Source organism: Plectropomus leopardus, chromosome 1 (genome assembly GCF_008729295.1).
Source record: "Plectropomus leopardus isolate mb chromosome 1, YSFRI_Pleo_2.0, whole genome shotgun sequence".
NCBI lineage: Eukaryota > Metazoa > Chordata > Actinopteri > Perciformes > Serranidae > Plectropomus > Plectropomus leopardus.
The window spans coordinates 26066259-26082104 of record NC_056463.1 but is presented as its reverse complement, the minus strand read 5'-3'; the positions used below and the strand labels follow the sequence as shown (position 1 = coordinate 26082104).

Genomic DNA, 15846 nt, shown 5'->3' with positions numbered 1-15846 from the left:
TCAAAATCAAAGTATCAAAGCTGACAGATCATTTTGTGTGTTTGCCTTGCCCGAAGGGACAGGACGATGCATATCTGGCCCGTAGCTGAAGAAACTGAGCCTCTGTAGTAAAGCGAGGCAGTCTTAAGAGGGAACAAATCTCTGCTTTATCCCTCAAAAGCACAGTGTGACTGTCCTGTTTAACCTGAGAAAGGCGAGCCACGTCTCCGAGAGCTCTGCCACTCTTATCCTCCTGCTGAAACCTGTTGTCTGTCTGTCTGTCTGCGTGTGTGTGTGTGTGTGTGTGTGTGTGTGCAGTAAGAGGGACATAGTGTGAAGTTAAACAGTGGCCAAACTACCACTATTCAGTAATAACCGTAAACCTTGAACAATAATTTAAAGTTCGATCGTACTTTGTGTAATAAAGAACTAATCTGCAGGCCTAATGTGGATTGTTGCCATAAAGATTTATATCAGCCTAAAACTTGAATTAGATTGGATTTACAGTAGGTGGGTTTCCCCCTTCACTCCAGTGCTGGATGTTTTCCCAGCCGCCTCCTGCGACTTCTAAGAAGCAATATCTCCCTTTCAAGTTAATTTGCTGTCGATCTCCCTAAAGCTATTCTCGCAGTAGTTTAAACGCCAGTTATTATTACTGCCTCCTATTAGCGTGTGGTGCTGAAACGTGGACAATATGTGGCGCACAGAAGCCCTTAATTAAGATTATGGGCTAATAATTGGACAAATTAACATCGCTGGCTGCACTGGAGCTCAGTCAGCCTGCACTAATAAAGCATGCATTGATGTGATAATAGGAATGCATTTGTAAATATCTTACCGTAAACTCCTTGGCCCCAGGCAAGAGGGTAGACACTAGAAAATAAGAAAATCCAGAAAAGCTCCATGTTCAGCTCAGTTCCGTCATAACCTGAGAGACAGGGGAGACAAAGAGAGAGGGGAAGGTGAATACGGAGAGGAAAAGCCTGCAGATGTGTGTGACAAACAACTGCTGAGTGATTGTTATCAGAGGGGAAGAAGAGGTACTTTGAATTGTTTTTTTCATGTTCAATTATGTCTCCTTCAACCCCTTAAGCCGTGAAAATAATATAACAGAGCAATTCAGCTCCCCGACGCACAGCCTACATGGTTTCATTCGACTTAAGGGACGCGTAATTCAATCACAAATCGTGGATTATACAAAGTTTACGAGCAGGGTTGTTGTGTGTGCTTGAGAATCTGAGATTGTCTGCTGTTAAGCGTGACTAAACTTCCTCCTCACTGGTGCCCAGGAGGAGCTGGAGGAGCTGGAGGGAGGGAGGGAGGGAGGGGGCAGGTGTAGTCAGGACAGGAGAAAACTAAAGGATCGGACAACTGCGGTATTCATGGAGGATTACCTACAACAAGTGGGGTCATGCACGTTAGACCCCAACCACCCACACATGCACACAACGCTTTTGCTTTCAAATCAATATGATCATTTTTGCAGTGTTTCTGCAGTAGCAAAAGGGTGATAGGTCCATTGAAAAAGAAAAACACACTTTTATGCTGGTATTTGCAGCACCGGCTTTAAATGCACCACATGCCTTTTATTTCTCTGTACAATTTGTGTAAAAGCTGGAGAGAAAAAAAGGATGAGAGGCAAGTGGAGTCAAGGGGCTAATAGACCCTCTTATGTGACTCTTCTGACCGAACATGAGGATTTCCTCCGACGCCTGACCCTCACACATTTTGTGCAGCGGCACTGAGCCGGCTGCATTGACAGGTTGCATGAGACAGCGCGACTTGATCAAAGTTTCACACCATGCGTGTGAGTTAATACCCTGCATTAATGTCAGCAGGGTGCGCTGAGTTTGACTTGCTTATACTGACATGTAGTCCTGTAGATCGTTATATTGCCTGCGTAAAAAGAGATGATGCAAATTAAAGAAAGGCGGGTAGGCGAAACCAAAATTTGAACGTCACCGGTAAGGCATATTAACTGTGATTACAAAGCAAAGGTCAGATTTGGCACTGAGGCAGAACAGAGTAAAACTGAATACTGTGTGTTTTAAAACGTTCACACATTTAATTATTTTATATGCAAACAGACATGATCCAAACTCACTGTAATCCTGACAAAAAAATAAAGCATAGTCTGCGTGCGGGCGTGTAATTCCTACCGCGTCTCTACCTTGTCTCCGAGGTGCCGTCCTGTGGGTCAGTCTGCTACCCAGCGCAGCGCGCACTCCTCGCGGCTCAACGAAGAGGATTCCTCCGCTCCCCGTTCAACCAACCCGCTTCCGTGTCTTTCCACAAAATGCGTTAAAAAAAGTTATAAATCCTCCTCCTGTTAGTGTCCGGTGTGAGCTTTACAATTCCCGGGGAGTCTAACGGAGAGTTTGCAGAGCTCCCACACCTCTCAAATTATCTCCTTGGTGTGTTAAACTTTATTTTACGCACGACGAGAAGCGGAATCTTACCGCTGCTCAGGTCCACACGAGAGTCCCTCTTCACAAAGATTAAAAAAAAAACTCTTCCTTTTGAAAAACTCAAGCAAGGCTAGTTTGGAAAAAAAAATCCTACGTACTCCGTCTTCTCTTTTGTGGGTTATATACTTTTAAAGGCGTGGTTGAAATGTCTTTACTGTCTCTGTCTCTTTGCCTCTGACCGGTGACAGTCAAGTGAAGCCCTTCTAACACAATCATGCGCTCTGAAAATGAGCTCCCCTCCACTCGTTCAATCAGCGCTGTGTCTGTGGACTCCAAGTGATGCTGGCCAAGTGGAATATGTGCGCAGACTGAGAACGACCGCCCCTGTCTATGAAGGGAGAGAGAGGGATGGAGAGAGGGGAGGGGAGGGAGGACAGAGGCTTCCACATAGATGCGCTCAAGCCTCACAGCTCCACACTGAACAGGTTGTCAAAAGAACAACATTGCCCCCCTCTTTCTCTCTCGCTTTCTTTTTCTCCCCTTTACCGGTCTCTCATTCAGTCTGAAATAGATTTCCAACCCTTTGGGGTGCCACAGGATGTCTTTAAGAGCCGAGGGGGCAGCGGTGGTTTTTATGTTTTTCTCTGTTGTCGACTCTTTGGTGGAGTTCGCCAGCTGCGGTGCCACCAATCGTCGGTGCCAATTAGAACTGAAAGGCGCTCCGAAAGTTTTTCTGCCTAATGGAGGAGCCCTTAACACCACCGCCCCTCCCCGTGGACCAATTATTTATGACAGCAAAAATAGACCCCCCCTCCCCACAAACACACACACACGCGCGCGCGCGCACTTTCTCTCTCACACACACACACACACATACAACAGAGAGAGAGATACACACACTTGCATCGGCTGCCCCCACTCGCTCTCTGTTTCTCCACTCATTGTGCCGGCGGGTTTTTCTTTCCACCGTGGCCACAGGGGGGCGTGCTTCAGCTCCCTGCCACCATTGGGATGCATGTGCGGGCGCGCGCTTTCTGTGTGTGTGTGTGTGTGTGTGTGTGTGTCTGTGTGTGTGGGAGGGGGGGTCTTAAAGCGTCCTGTGTAAAGGGACCCCTTGTATTTCTGGCCTCTCCACGAGAGCTGTTGGTTTATCACAAAGCAGTGTCTCTGTTCGCAGCTGGACTGAATGAAATGGACACTTTAAATATCAAGCAGGCTGCTTATCAGAGCGGAGCAAGCAATCTGTCACTGAAGACAATGGAATCAATTTCACTGCCTTGATTTTGACCCTACAGCAGCCTACGTGTTTCACGAGGACAGGTTTTAACTAAAAAAAATTATTCAATACCAAGCTAGTTCTCCTTAATTAAAAAACTTCTGTGTGACAAAAATATCCATACTTTAACTTTGAGGATCTACTGCAGATCTTATTGGTAAATATTTGCTTTAGTCTGCTTTAAATACTGAGCGCATGGATACTATAGTTCAGGAGAATGGTCGTGTTGGAGAGTGTATGTCACCTATTACTAAATTACAGCATAATTGCATAAGATAATATAACATTAATATCCCACAGAATATCTACATCTGTTAGTTTATATTTTAACTTAATTAGACACACACACACACACACACACACACACACACACACAAAGGTGTGTTTCCATCACTTCAGTGGACATTACATTGACTCACATACATTTCCTACAGACTTACCCTAACCACTACTTGCCTAACCCTAACCCCCAACCTTATCCTACATACCACTTCAATTCAATTCTATTTTTTATTTGTGTTGCAGCAACTGTAAAAACATAGGAAAAGCACATAAAAGTACAAACAATATGACACAGAAACATGACAGCTGACATTAATCTGAGGTCGAGTGACTTGCACCTGTGTACATTCAAGCTCCACAGGAAGATTAATAAGTGTCCACCCTAACTTCATAGAGCCTGTAATAACTCAGTGAGCATTAAATATGACAAACATCTCCTAATAATATAACCTTTTTCCAATGTAGAATACATCAACAGTAACAGGTCACAAAAGTCACAATAATGCAGCATCAGGACTAGCGCCATGAAGGTCACTTCTACAGTATAACACACACGTACAAAATGTACTGCTATTGTTACCATTTCACTGTCATCATCATCAACATCGTACACAACAACATTAACTTTAACCCATCTTAACCCTAAAATTTAATGATTTACAGTATGAGGACTCACATTATGTTCCCAAAAGGAAGACAAGTCCCCACAATGTTGGGGCAATGTTGTTCTTTTGACAAACAACATAAGTAACACACACACACACACACACACACACACACACACACACACACAGTATAAGGCATAAATGTCCAAACACAGTTATAGTAATTTACAGTGAGACTTTTATCCAGCTTCACTGGTGCAGCTAAGGGTGCTTTGCTCAAGGGAACCTCGGCAGTTGTTGTGGCAGTGAAGAGCATTCCTCATTCTCTTCAGCTGTCAACATTTCCCCGTATTGTGTGGGATTAGAACTAGCAACCCTTCCAGTCAAATACTTCTGCAGGCGGTCACAGCCTCTGATGTGAAACTTCAAAGTGGTCTGTACTCTGAATGCCTTCTTTCTGCTGACATAGCTGAGGGATAATGCCTGACGAGGTGTCCATTATCAGTAATTAATCGACTTCGCGGGGGCGCCACTGTGCAATGGACAGTTCTGGCCACCCCTTTGTCCATTAATTCCTGCTTATGGATACCTCAGAGAGCATTATCCTGCTTATACCATGGTCATGTGCAATAGAAAATTGCATTGTGCAATCAAGATCAAAAGTTTTTCCCACATTAGCTGGTAACACCTGAGGTTTTGACTAATACCTGGAGCAATCGTTACCATTCTGTAAGGTTCTTATGCAATGAAAACATTCACTACTCCAGTAAATCCGATTATCCTTAGATACAACTTGGCAACGGGAGATATTTCTAGTCTGCTCAGCACATAGAACCATTTGGCTCAGAAAGCGAATGTTATGCTTGCAAGATTCGAATCCAATAACACTGCGTAGCAACTGAATTGCGTGCAACTGTGCAACGCTCATACCACATACATAGCCACACAGCACATTAACTTCAAATATTGAATACAGTTTTACTGTGACTACATTGTAAGTGTCCTACAACGATATTAGGAATTAATGGACACATCGCAGCCAATCAGAATTGAGTATACACCTATACCATGGTGTATGCAGCGTTTATTAACCTCATGTGACAGTCTGAAACACGCTAAACAGAATTAAACTTTTTCAAATAATTCCATTTCGATTATGATGGTTCAATCATAAAAGTACAGTGAACTTGCAGTTTTAAATTAGGTATTTAAACTGGGGGACTTAGATGTTGCATACAGCACTGAAAGAAATGAATTTATTCCTCACTCTTGTCACAATAACCAGACACAGAGCATTTAAGCTATTTTGTTATTCAGCTGAATCATAATCATGACCAATGGGAGCAAAGTTTTTAGAAGAACAAACTTTTAACACTGATTGCTCTGTGACTAACATACAGTAGCGGTAACATTTGTACACTTCAATCTGGGCAACAGTGAGCAGTAAACATTCAGGGTTTTCTTCTGACATCCATAAAACAGAATCAAGACACTCAGTAATTACTTAGCTCGTTCAATCCAAATGAATCTTTTACTCAGAGTAAACAAAATCATGGGATCTGGCTCAAGTATCTGTCTCTTTCCTTCCCTTTCTTTCCTTTTTGCCCCTCATGTTGGGCTACAGCCAGCACTCTTGGCATGTCTTGCTGAGAGCGCATCATCGCTGCTTAAGGCAATGAATCTCAAAAGACAACATGTTGTAGGAACAACCTTGGGTGGCAGCCACACAAACACACACACACACACACACACATCCCACTACACAAAACTATGTTTTTTCAAAGAATTGCAAAATGCTTCTGAGAGAGGCAATAATTGCAATATGTAGTGAGCCAACAAAGAAGTGAACACAACAAAACACTGTACCGGCCAAATTCACTATTATGATTCTGCTGCACACTCTCACAGATGCACTTCTTACTGTTGAGTAAGTTGGTGGAGCTGCACAGTTACTGTTACATGGACATCGACAGTTAGAGATCAAATACACCATTTTCTTTCAGGATTTATTTACTTTTAACTGAAGGGGCCATTTACACGGCAAACGGTCTTGCATAAAACCTTTGCTATGGTTCAGACTTTTGTCCACACAACAGCTGTGTTTTGGGGGCCTGAAAACACAAACTTTTGCAAGAGCGTAATCTTTTGCAACCTCCTCTGTCGCCGTGTAAACTGGCAATGCGGGGATCCTGTGAGAGGGATGATGTCATGGCCGCATTTCGCATGCTTGTGGTGTTCTTCTATGGTGGGTCATTACAAAGTTACACTGCTATCTACTTGCTCAGCATGCACGCTACAGCATTTTCGGTTGTTTCTGAGGATCCGTGTATATGAAGATCATTTTTATGATGTTAATATATGAACACAGATTTTTTAATCTGAATGCCAAGGAAAGACTTCTGTTTTTAGTAGGGCCATTCTTGTCTGAACATGGCTGTAGTGTTTCATTTAATTATTGTTCAATTATTATTATATAAGTTGTTCCAACCAAGCAATCTGATTGGTCGACAAGACCTGTAGAACTTGCTCAAATATGCATTACAGCACACCTGCCTCAGCACTAAAAAGATTACTCTGCCGTTTCTGAATAATTGCTCCTGGAGACATTAATTTATTACCGCAGTTATAGAAGTAGCGGACAGCAGCAAGTAAAATATTATCATTACATTGATAACAAAATGTAATTACCTTTAAATACAGCTGAAAAAATGAAAAGTAAAAGCCACCTCACTAATGGTGTAAACTAAAAACTAACACAAAGGCAAAATTAATCAGAATGAATTGCCATGTTCTTCACAGATATGTAAAGTGAAATTTGTGTGTATGACCAGAAAACAGCAAACTTATCTGCAAACTAAAAACCACTGAGTCAAAATGTAGGCATGATGGGAAAGTGATTAGGACCGCAGTGAAACGTGAAAGTCTAAACGGCATCAAGAAGCAGAATATTTTGCTAGATAACAAGATTTTTTATCTAGTTATTTGTTATCTGCTTGCGGAAACGCCTCGGTCCTGACCGCATCACTGTCGTGCTCAAATTACGTTTATACACACCTCCTCATGCAATATTGCTTAATTTCAGATTAAAAGTGACCTGTGGAGGTTTCTAGCAACCAAGCAAAAGTTATGTTTACATTTAGTGTTAGTCACCAAAATGTGTTGTGTATATCCTTGAGCTCTGTTGAGTTAGATAAATGCCTCTCTTTCTCACAAAACATTTGCAAAGCTGTTTTTTTTTAGGAGTTTCAACTCTGCACCCACTAGCTGAGTCTTCTCCATTGCCTTAGCTGGCACATTGTTGCATTACTTCCACCTTCTGATCAGTGGCATATGGTGAAATCTGTGCATGACACATATGAATTGCACTACCAACATGCCCTTTCAAAATGAGGGCCCACTTATAAAAAAGAGGGGGGGGGGGCTCCATAGGGTACCTATCTAATTATATAAGGAAAAATGATAGTCACACAAAGTACAATTGAATTAATTTAAATTTATGAAACATGCTCAGGATTAGAGATTGATACCTTTATATTAAAAAAAAACCCAATACCACAATGCCACCACCACCACCACTCATCCCCATCCAAATCATTTTACACAAATACATTTTGAAAATGTTCAAATTATTCAAACATTATTAAATAACTTTACAAAAACAGATGTATGGGGTCACAGTTTTGCATTTAACAGTGATGTCGAGCTATTTTAAGGAACTATTTGTTATAGAAAAAGAGACTTAAGGAAAATTACCATGAAAAAGATTTTAATATGTAATACATATTAAATACAATTTTTACTGAAAGGCAAAACAAAATGCTTTTAGTGGCTTGGCACATACATGTTAACTTTAAATATGTGGAAATGGCATAAAGAAATATTTTCTTGTCATAAATTTTAAGAGCACTGGAACTACTATGAGCAACTACACTAAAATTAACATCTTAAGATAGATAAAATCCTTGCTTGCGTCTTTAAATGTACTCTATCTCCAGCTCAGACTTATTTTTGCAGTGCAGCAGAGTCTGCAGACTGTAAAATGATCTGTGGTGCCTGGTTAAGTTTTTTTTCTGGTACCATACTCAGTAATTGATGTTCCCATCAGTGTAATTCAATCAGACCTCAAAGTGCTGTATATCAGCAGCAAGCACTTCCCCACATAGAAACAGTTAAATGGACAGAAAAGATACACTTGAGACTGCCAATAATTTCATTGTCTGTGTCTGTGTGTTTGTGTGTGCGCGGCAGACACACTGAGTAAAAGAAAAGCAATGTAACTCTGTTAAAAAAAAAAAAAAGATGTGATAACAGGCATCTCAAGCTGACAACTCAGCACGCCAATACAGAGGAGAGTAAGGAAAGTGGACGATGCAAAGGGCCGACAGGATTCAGGATACCAGAGAAGTTAAAAACCGACATCTGAGGACAGAAAGACGATGGGAGTTTTTGCCAAATACACAGCGAAGATTAAGCATTATTATTTTGGTTCTATAAGCACATATTAACCCTTTGAAACCTCAGCAAATTTGCTTGTTTTCTCTCAAAAAAAATTTAAAAAATGGGAAAAAGGCAATGCAAAACTTAACAAGAAAAGACCCAAAAATTAGCAAGAAATTAGTACAAAGTTACAAGAAAAAAAATTAAACAGAACAAAAAAAAAACAATAAATGCAAAAAGAAACAAGAAAATGACTTTCAGAAAGTGCTATCTATCTATCTATCTAATATATATATATATATATATATATATATATATATATATATATATATATATATATATATATATATATATATATATATATAGATATATATATATATATATATATTTTTAATTTTCCTGTAACACAATTTTAGATCTAAAATGGTTTTCTGGTGGATAAGGAAAAACTCATCCCTTTGAACCTCCATTGATTATGTGCTTGATTTAATATTTCTCCTATATCTGATTATTGTAACTGAGGAACAGATAAGGTAAGGTTAATGAAGAAGTTCAATACAAAATCAAAAATACATATTAGTCCTTTTACCTGTAGTGCTATCTATCAGTATAGGTTGTTTGGGTGTGAGTTGCCAAGTGTCAGAGATATCGGCCGTAGAGATGTCTGCCATCGCTCAAATATGATGGAACTAAATGGCAATCAGTTTGTGATGCTCAAAGTTAAAAAAAAAATGCACAGACCTCGTTGTGAGTAGTTTCACATAGAAACAGTTTTCTTTCTACCAAACTACACCCACCAACTGTATCACTGCGCAGAAGGAAGGATGCATCTACTCATGGACGAAAGGCCTGTGACTACGCGTGGCGTAAACATTAATAGCTTCGTTTTCGGCTGAGCTGTAATGTTAGCTAGCTCAGTGGTGCTAGGTGAGCTAGCAGAAGATGTACGCCTCCTCCTGCACAGTGATACAATAAGCAGATGTAGTGCGGTGGGAGGAAGATAGTTCTTCATGAAACTGCTTAATACAAGGTCTGTGGATTAGCTTGAATAATCGGGTCATGATTTCTGGAAGGAGATTTTACTTATGAGTTTTTAAGTGCCACCTAATTCCATTATATTAGAGGAAAGGCAGACATGTCTACAGCCAATATCTCCAACACTCTGCAGCTCACACCAAAACAATCTACACTGATAAATAGGTAAGAGATAAAATCATTAATTTTTATTTTGGTGTCAACTGTCCCTTTAAGGTTAGAAAAGTTAGGAACCTACGATATCCACATCCTCACTGATGCACTGAGCTAAATCAATGGGCCCACAAGCTCCCTCACTGGCACTGAATGCTGGCATTTAACACAAATCACTACTGCACAATTGTCCATTGTGAACATAATTTGCAGGAGGCTGGTATTTTATGCTTTTCACATTTTGATCAACCTCCTCTTCCAATACATTATCTTGACTGAGGGCAATTTGACAAACTGGCAGACATGTTTCATTGGCAGTTTTTAAGAGAAACAAGTTTTGAAGATATAAACTATTATCGTTGTTTTGACTGAGAGAACAAAACTGCAAAGGGTAGCAAAATGGGCTGAGATGATTAACAGATTGGCTGCAGTATGATAGAAATGGGGACCACTGACAGATGGCTAATAACCGATGTCTATCAAAAACTCTGCTCTTTTGCTTTGGTATAATGTCTGTTGTCTGCTGGAGTTATGGTGTATTATGTGAGACTGATCACCACCAGCACAAAAAGCTCTCCCCAGTGTGTAGTAGCAGACATCCTGTAGTCCTCTTAAGCTGATGGATAATTTGCTACACCTACACAGCCTCCAAAAAACAAAGTAAACACAGAAAACAATGATCCTCATCAGTCACAATGTGCAGCCTTAGTTAAGTAAGCGTGTGCGTGCATGAGGGTGTTTTTGGACAGAGAGGAGGCATAGCTGTCCACGAGCATGTGACACCAGCTGGTCTGTGTCAACCTCTCCACCCACCTCATAAGCGCACACACACATCTGGGTGCAAACACACACACTTACGTCCAAGAAAGGGTCATTTTTCACTGGGTAATTGGCGGCGAGGCACATTGCCCTTGGGATTCGATAATTCATAACCTCCTCCCATCCGATATCGGATAGCGGGTAGAAATGGGCTGAGACAAGGGGTGGTGTGCGGAGAGAAGAGGGGGGGGGGGGGGGGGGGGGCTGCATCATTAGAGAGGAGAGGTAATGGCTCTTATTGATTCCGCCCCGCCGGGCCCTCTCACCATTTCATGTTTAAAACAACACTGATCCTCATTACCGAGGCAGCCGCCACCGCCCTGATAAGAAAGAGAGGAAAGAGACGGAGAGATGAGGTGAGAAAAGAGTGAGGAGAGGACAGGGAAAAAAGAAAAAGGAGGAAATGAGGGAGGCGGGTTAAGACAGAGACAGACAGTGAAAAGGAGGAAACAATCAGGTGAGGGAGGAAAAGGAAGAATGTGGGTGCACAGCTTGTGTATTTAATGCCTCAGTTTGAGTGGTATAAGTAATTACTGTCACCCTTTAATGCGTGTAATGCAGTATTACTTGTTTAAATCTCTCTACCCCACCCCCCCCCCCCCCCCGCAGTGTGTAATAAGGCTAAAGAATTGACTCAAACACAGACTGCAAGGATCTGTCTAATAATTCTCTGTGCTATTATCCTCTCTTTGCTGCTAACACACAGCTCGCTCTCTCTCTCTGTGTTTGGCCACAGGCAAACACTATCATTACTGCAACAGTGGTATAAGCCCAGCTCTAACGTGCGTCTCTCTCCCTCCTTACTCTCTCCTTGACTCTTTCCAAATTTGAGATTTTATTAGAGGGAGGTAATTTGCAAGCTAAAATTGCTCCAAACTCACAACTGTAGGATCAAATATCTTATTAATTTCCAAGTCTGTATCTCAAGGACTAACTTCTTAGTTTTTCTTTCTCTTATTAGTCAGCCATGCGTCCCGCTGGCCTGTATATCTAATGATTAAATGCCTCCTTGCATTGAGCTTGTTTGTGTTTATGTGTCTGTTCTTGTGTCTTTCAATATAGTGATTAAACACAGTACCACCTGAGCTGAAGTCCTCATCAAATTTTAAGATTTAGTCATTTTCCTTTCTTTGATATGCATCCTGTTCTTGGCTTCTGGGCCAAGAATTAACATAGATATGAAGTTTTTCCAGCTGCCTGAACTTTAAAATAGCTGAACAGAGGTGTGAGCCTCTTGCCTCTAACAAGACAATTCTACCGTGTGAGAGCTAGGTATGATAACACTATTTTTAAATGCTATTTATGCTCTTCACAGAACACTGACAATTCACTGTTACTACCATGCCACAACTGTTTATGACATGCAGAGGGTGCATTTTTGGCACATAGAATTCAGATTGGCACCTCTGGATTCATATTACTTCCTATACCAGAACAACCAGAGGTAATATGCATTTATTAGAAAAGGTATTAGGCATTGCACCAATAAATAAAATAAATGGCAACCATAAAAAGATAAAGATTAAGTCAGTAGCCAAGACGATCTGTTGGATGGAGTGTGTTTTATTTCAGTTGTTGATAAAGTGTAACATCCTTCTATAGTTTAAGTTGAAGCTTAGCGCACCAAGCTACACAACAGCATTGCATGTGTGTAAACAGAAGCCCCTGCAAGTAAATAACCACCAGCCTCCACTGACCAACATCCCTGGCCTGCATGTTGTCACATCAGTTGATTAGCTGTGGGTTACAACTTGAGTTTTTTTAAATATACGTTTACATTTTGGAACTTTAGCACCATTATTAATTTCTGTTTGCAATGTACCCCCTAATGTAGACTAATGATCACTGAATTATTTTGATACTGAAGACAAGTTAAAAATGTGATGATACTTCAGTTCTGGAGTTGGAGCATCCTTTTTGTATGATTAGTAGCAGATTTATTTAAGATGTTTATTCTCTATGATCATCAGATAGTGTTAATTCTTGGGCAGTGAAAAACTGCACATACCATGAACAATTCAGCCCATTTCTTGCCCAATTTTTGAGCTGTATGACTCGTTACATTACATACTCGTTAAGGCGGACTGAATTTCAGCTTCGTTACATTGTTTGTTATGCAGTGTATGGAGGGAGCAAGGAAAGATCATGATTTGATCAACTGCTCTCAACCAGCTGTCAGACATGCAAATGAATTTCTGATGTCATAAACTTATAGTTATCAGGCTCTTGTACAGTGGAAGCAAAGCAAGTTAATTCCCCAAAGGTAAGTACCTGTCTTCTCACTCTATCAGTCATACAATGTAGCCAATACGAGATAGTTTTAAGCTGTAAGTGTGTGTGTGTGTGTGCGTGCGTGTGACTGAGAGAGAGAGCGAGAGAGAGAGAAAGAAAGAATAAAAACTTGGACTGAGACTGATCTGTCTCCACACTATTGTGAAACGTACCTCCGCTAGCAAACTAACTTCTACCTTCTCACACTTTGAGCTTTCAAATGAATCTATTGACAATTGTCAAAAGCCATAACATTCGACAAAGGCCACCCGTCATTTCATTGTCTACTACATGTACAGTGGGAACACTCAGGTCATGGGTTGATGATTGGACAGCATGGCGTAACAAACAAATCATGGGTTTTGGTTTTATATTGCAAATGATAAAAATTGTGCAACACATGCCCAGCTTAAGTTGGACTGAATCTAAAATTACAGTATGTCTGTGTTTTACCATATCTGTGTGTTCAGACTTGTTAGAAGCATCTTGGGTCACCAGCCTCGCACTGAACTCTGCAGTGCTGTTAGTTCACTAACAAACAGACCCAGACACAAACTAAACTAAAATTATTCAGAGATGAAGGTTATCACTCATTGTCCATCATGGGTTTGAAGAAAAGTGCCTTGTAACAGCAGTGCACTACTCACACGCCCTCTGACAGGCTCATATTAGGTTGTTGGTTTTTTTTTTGTGAGCACTTTTTTTCAGATGAATGAAAACTGTCCCAGAACCACAACCTCAAGCACAATTATCAAAACTCATCAGATTTCTCATGAGATAATTTCTTCAGCATTAGCTGTGTAACCATGACACACTGAGAGCACACAGAAAAAATTCAATCTCTAAGCAGCTGTTTGCCGTCACCTCTATTGTTGTATTCCTAATGGCAGATGAAATTAGTAAATTGAAGCAATTCAATCAGACTGATTTTGCAGTAGCCGAGTTGTACAGCGCTGTTGAATGCAGAATGGTAGATCTCTGCTGTTCAAGGGCCACTCTCATATATGAATCATGTCTGTTTTTGTCTGGATAAAAGATATTCTTAGAGAAGGGACATCAGCTTTGGCTCTTCAAAGAGCTTTTCTGCTTTTTCTCCCACCACAGACCGCAGAAGAGTCTAGGATACCAAAACAGTCAGTTGTCTCCCTGCCCATTGCCTCACCCCTGCCTCCTCTCTGATGCCCTCTCACTCTGCCCTTGTTCCCTGACAACAAACAAGCAGTCAACACTCTCCACTCGCTTTCAATTATGGGTCCTTTGTGACGCTGGCTATCCCCATACAGGCCAGTTAGCAGAGCAGAGGAGTAGCAGAAAGGGAAGTAAATTGGAGAGGTCGACCCCTGAGGGGATAATCCTTGTTCTGTGGCGTGTTGAGGGTCAGCTCTTCGCATGCTGCATAGTAACGAGCAGAGCATGAGAAAGAAACAGAAGAGACACTGATTATTCTGATTAGCTATGCATTCTTCCATCCATCTAACCCCAGTGCAATGCTGCCATCCACACATCCACACAAAGCCTTACCAGACTACCAGCAGATCCTGAGATAAGCTAGCTAAAGGGCACTCAGAGTGTCCACAAAGCTGAATGCGCACAGAAAATCATCAGCAGACAGACATGTCGGTCTTCGTCTTTTGACCTCGTAGATAAACCGCTAGCTGTATCAACTCAGTCACGGCCTGAAAAGCCATCATGCCCCCAAAGCACCGCTTCTACATCAAGTGCTCTGTGAGTGTGTATGTGTGTGTGCGTGTGTGTGTGACTTGAGCATTAATAAATAATGATTTGCCACAAAGAGTCTGTCTAGGCCTCTGCATTCCCATCTCTTAGATGTGCAGTTGCCGTCACCCCCTCTGTGTGCGTGCATGCATGTGTGTGTGGTTACTAGTGGAGACATACTTTCCGCAAAATGCCTCTATTGATGGTAGTCAAGTCAATGGCATCCTTGCAATAGTCATCCACACAGTCAATTACCTCACAGAAAGATGGGTTATCTCCCAGATAGTCTGAGCCGGAGCTGGCAGTGTGCCCAGAGTGTCTGTTAGGCATGAATGTCTTTCTAGAAACAGCTCCTTTTTTAGGATATAATAGGAATTCAAATATTGGGCCTGTCTGCAATTGACACTGAAATGTGCAGAGAAACTGAGGTCAAGTGAGGAGAATGGTTTTCATTTTATGCCTGGACCAAATCAAATCTATTTTCTCAGCTTGGGTTAGGTTCAGGTTTGTTTCCCCCTAATTATCTCATCATCTCAGGTGTTGGTTAAACAGATTTGAACACACATGTAGTTGAGTGGCAGGTTAGAAGCTTTAATCTCACCATGTCCAGTTGACACAACAACCCTGTGGCTGTCATGCCTCTGCAGACTAGAGCTCCAAACGAGTTTTTTAATCTTGCCCCAGGAAATCTGGCTCATTAAGTACTCTGGTAGTCTTATGATGTGGGGATAAGACAGAAACTGGTCTACTGTAATGCCAGAATTGTCCTCTTGTCCACACACAATGGGGGTTTTCATCTGCTACTCTGATGTGTCACTCAAGAATGCGTTTGATAGAAGCAAGCAGTTTGCTGAAAAATAAGTAA

At 41.3% G+C, this 15846-nt stretch overlaps 1 protein-coding gene across 1 annotated transcript in view; it reads right to left on the bottom strand.

The window, feature by feature from the left end:
• The window catches only part of LOC121943399 (MAM domain-containing glycosylphosphatidylinositol anchor protein 1), a 203372-nt gene extending 201049 nt beyond the window's left edge, over positions 1-2323 (bottom strand). Inside the window, exons 1-2 of the mRNA XM_042486927.1 lie at positions 2150-2323; positions 818-907 (exon numbers count right to left, since the gene is read on the bottom strand). Of these exons, the coding sequence (XP_042342861.1) occupies positions 818-884 (67 nt within the window). The 5' untranslated portion in view covers positions 885-907; positions 2150-2323. The remainder of the gene's footprint in view (positions 1-817; positions 908-2149) is intronic.
• Positions 2324-15846: the final 13523 nt, after the last annotated feature.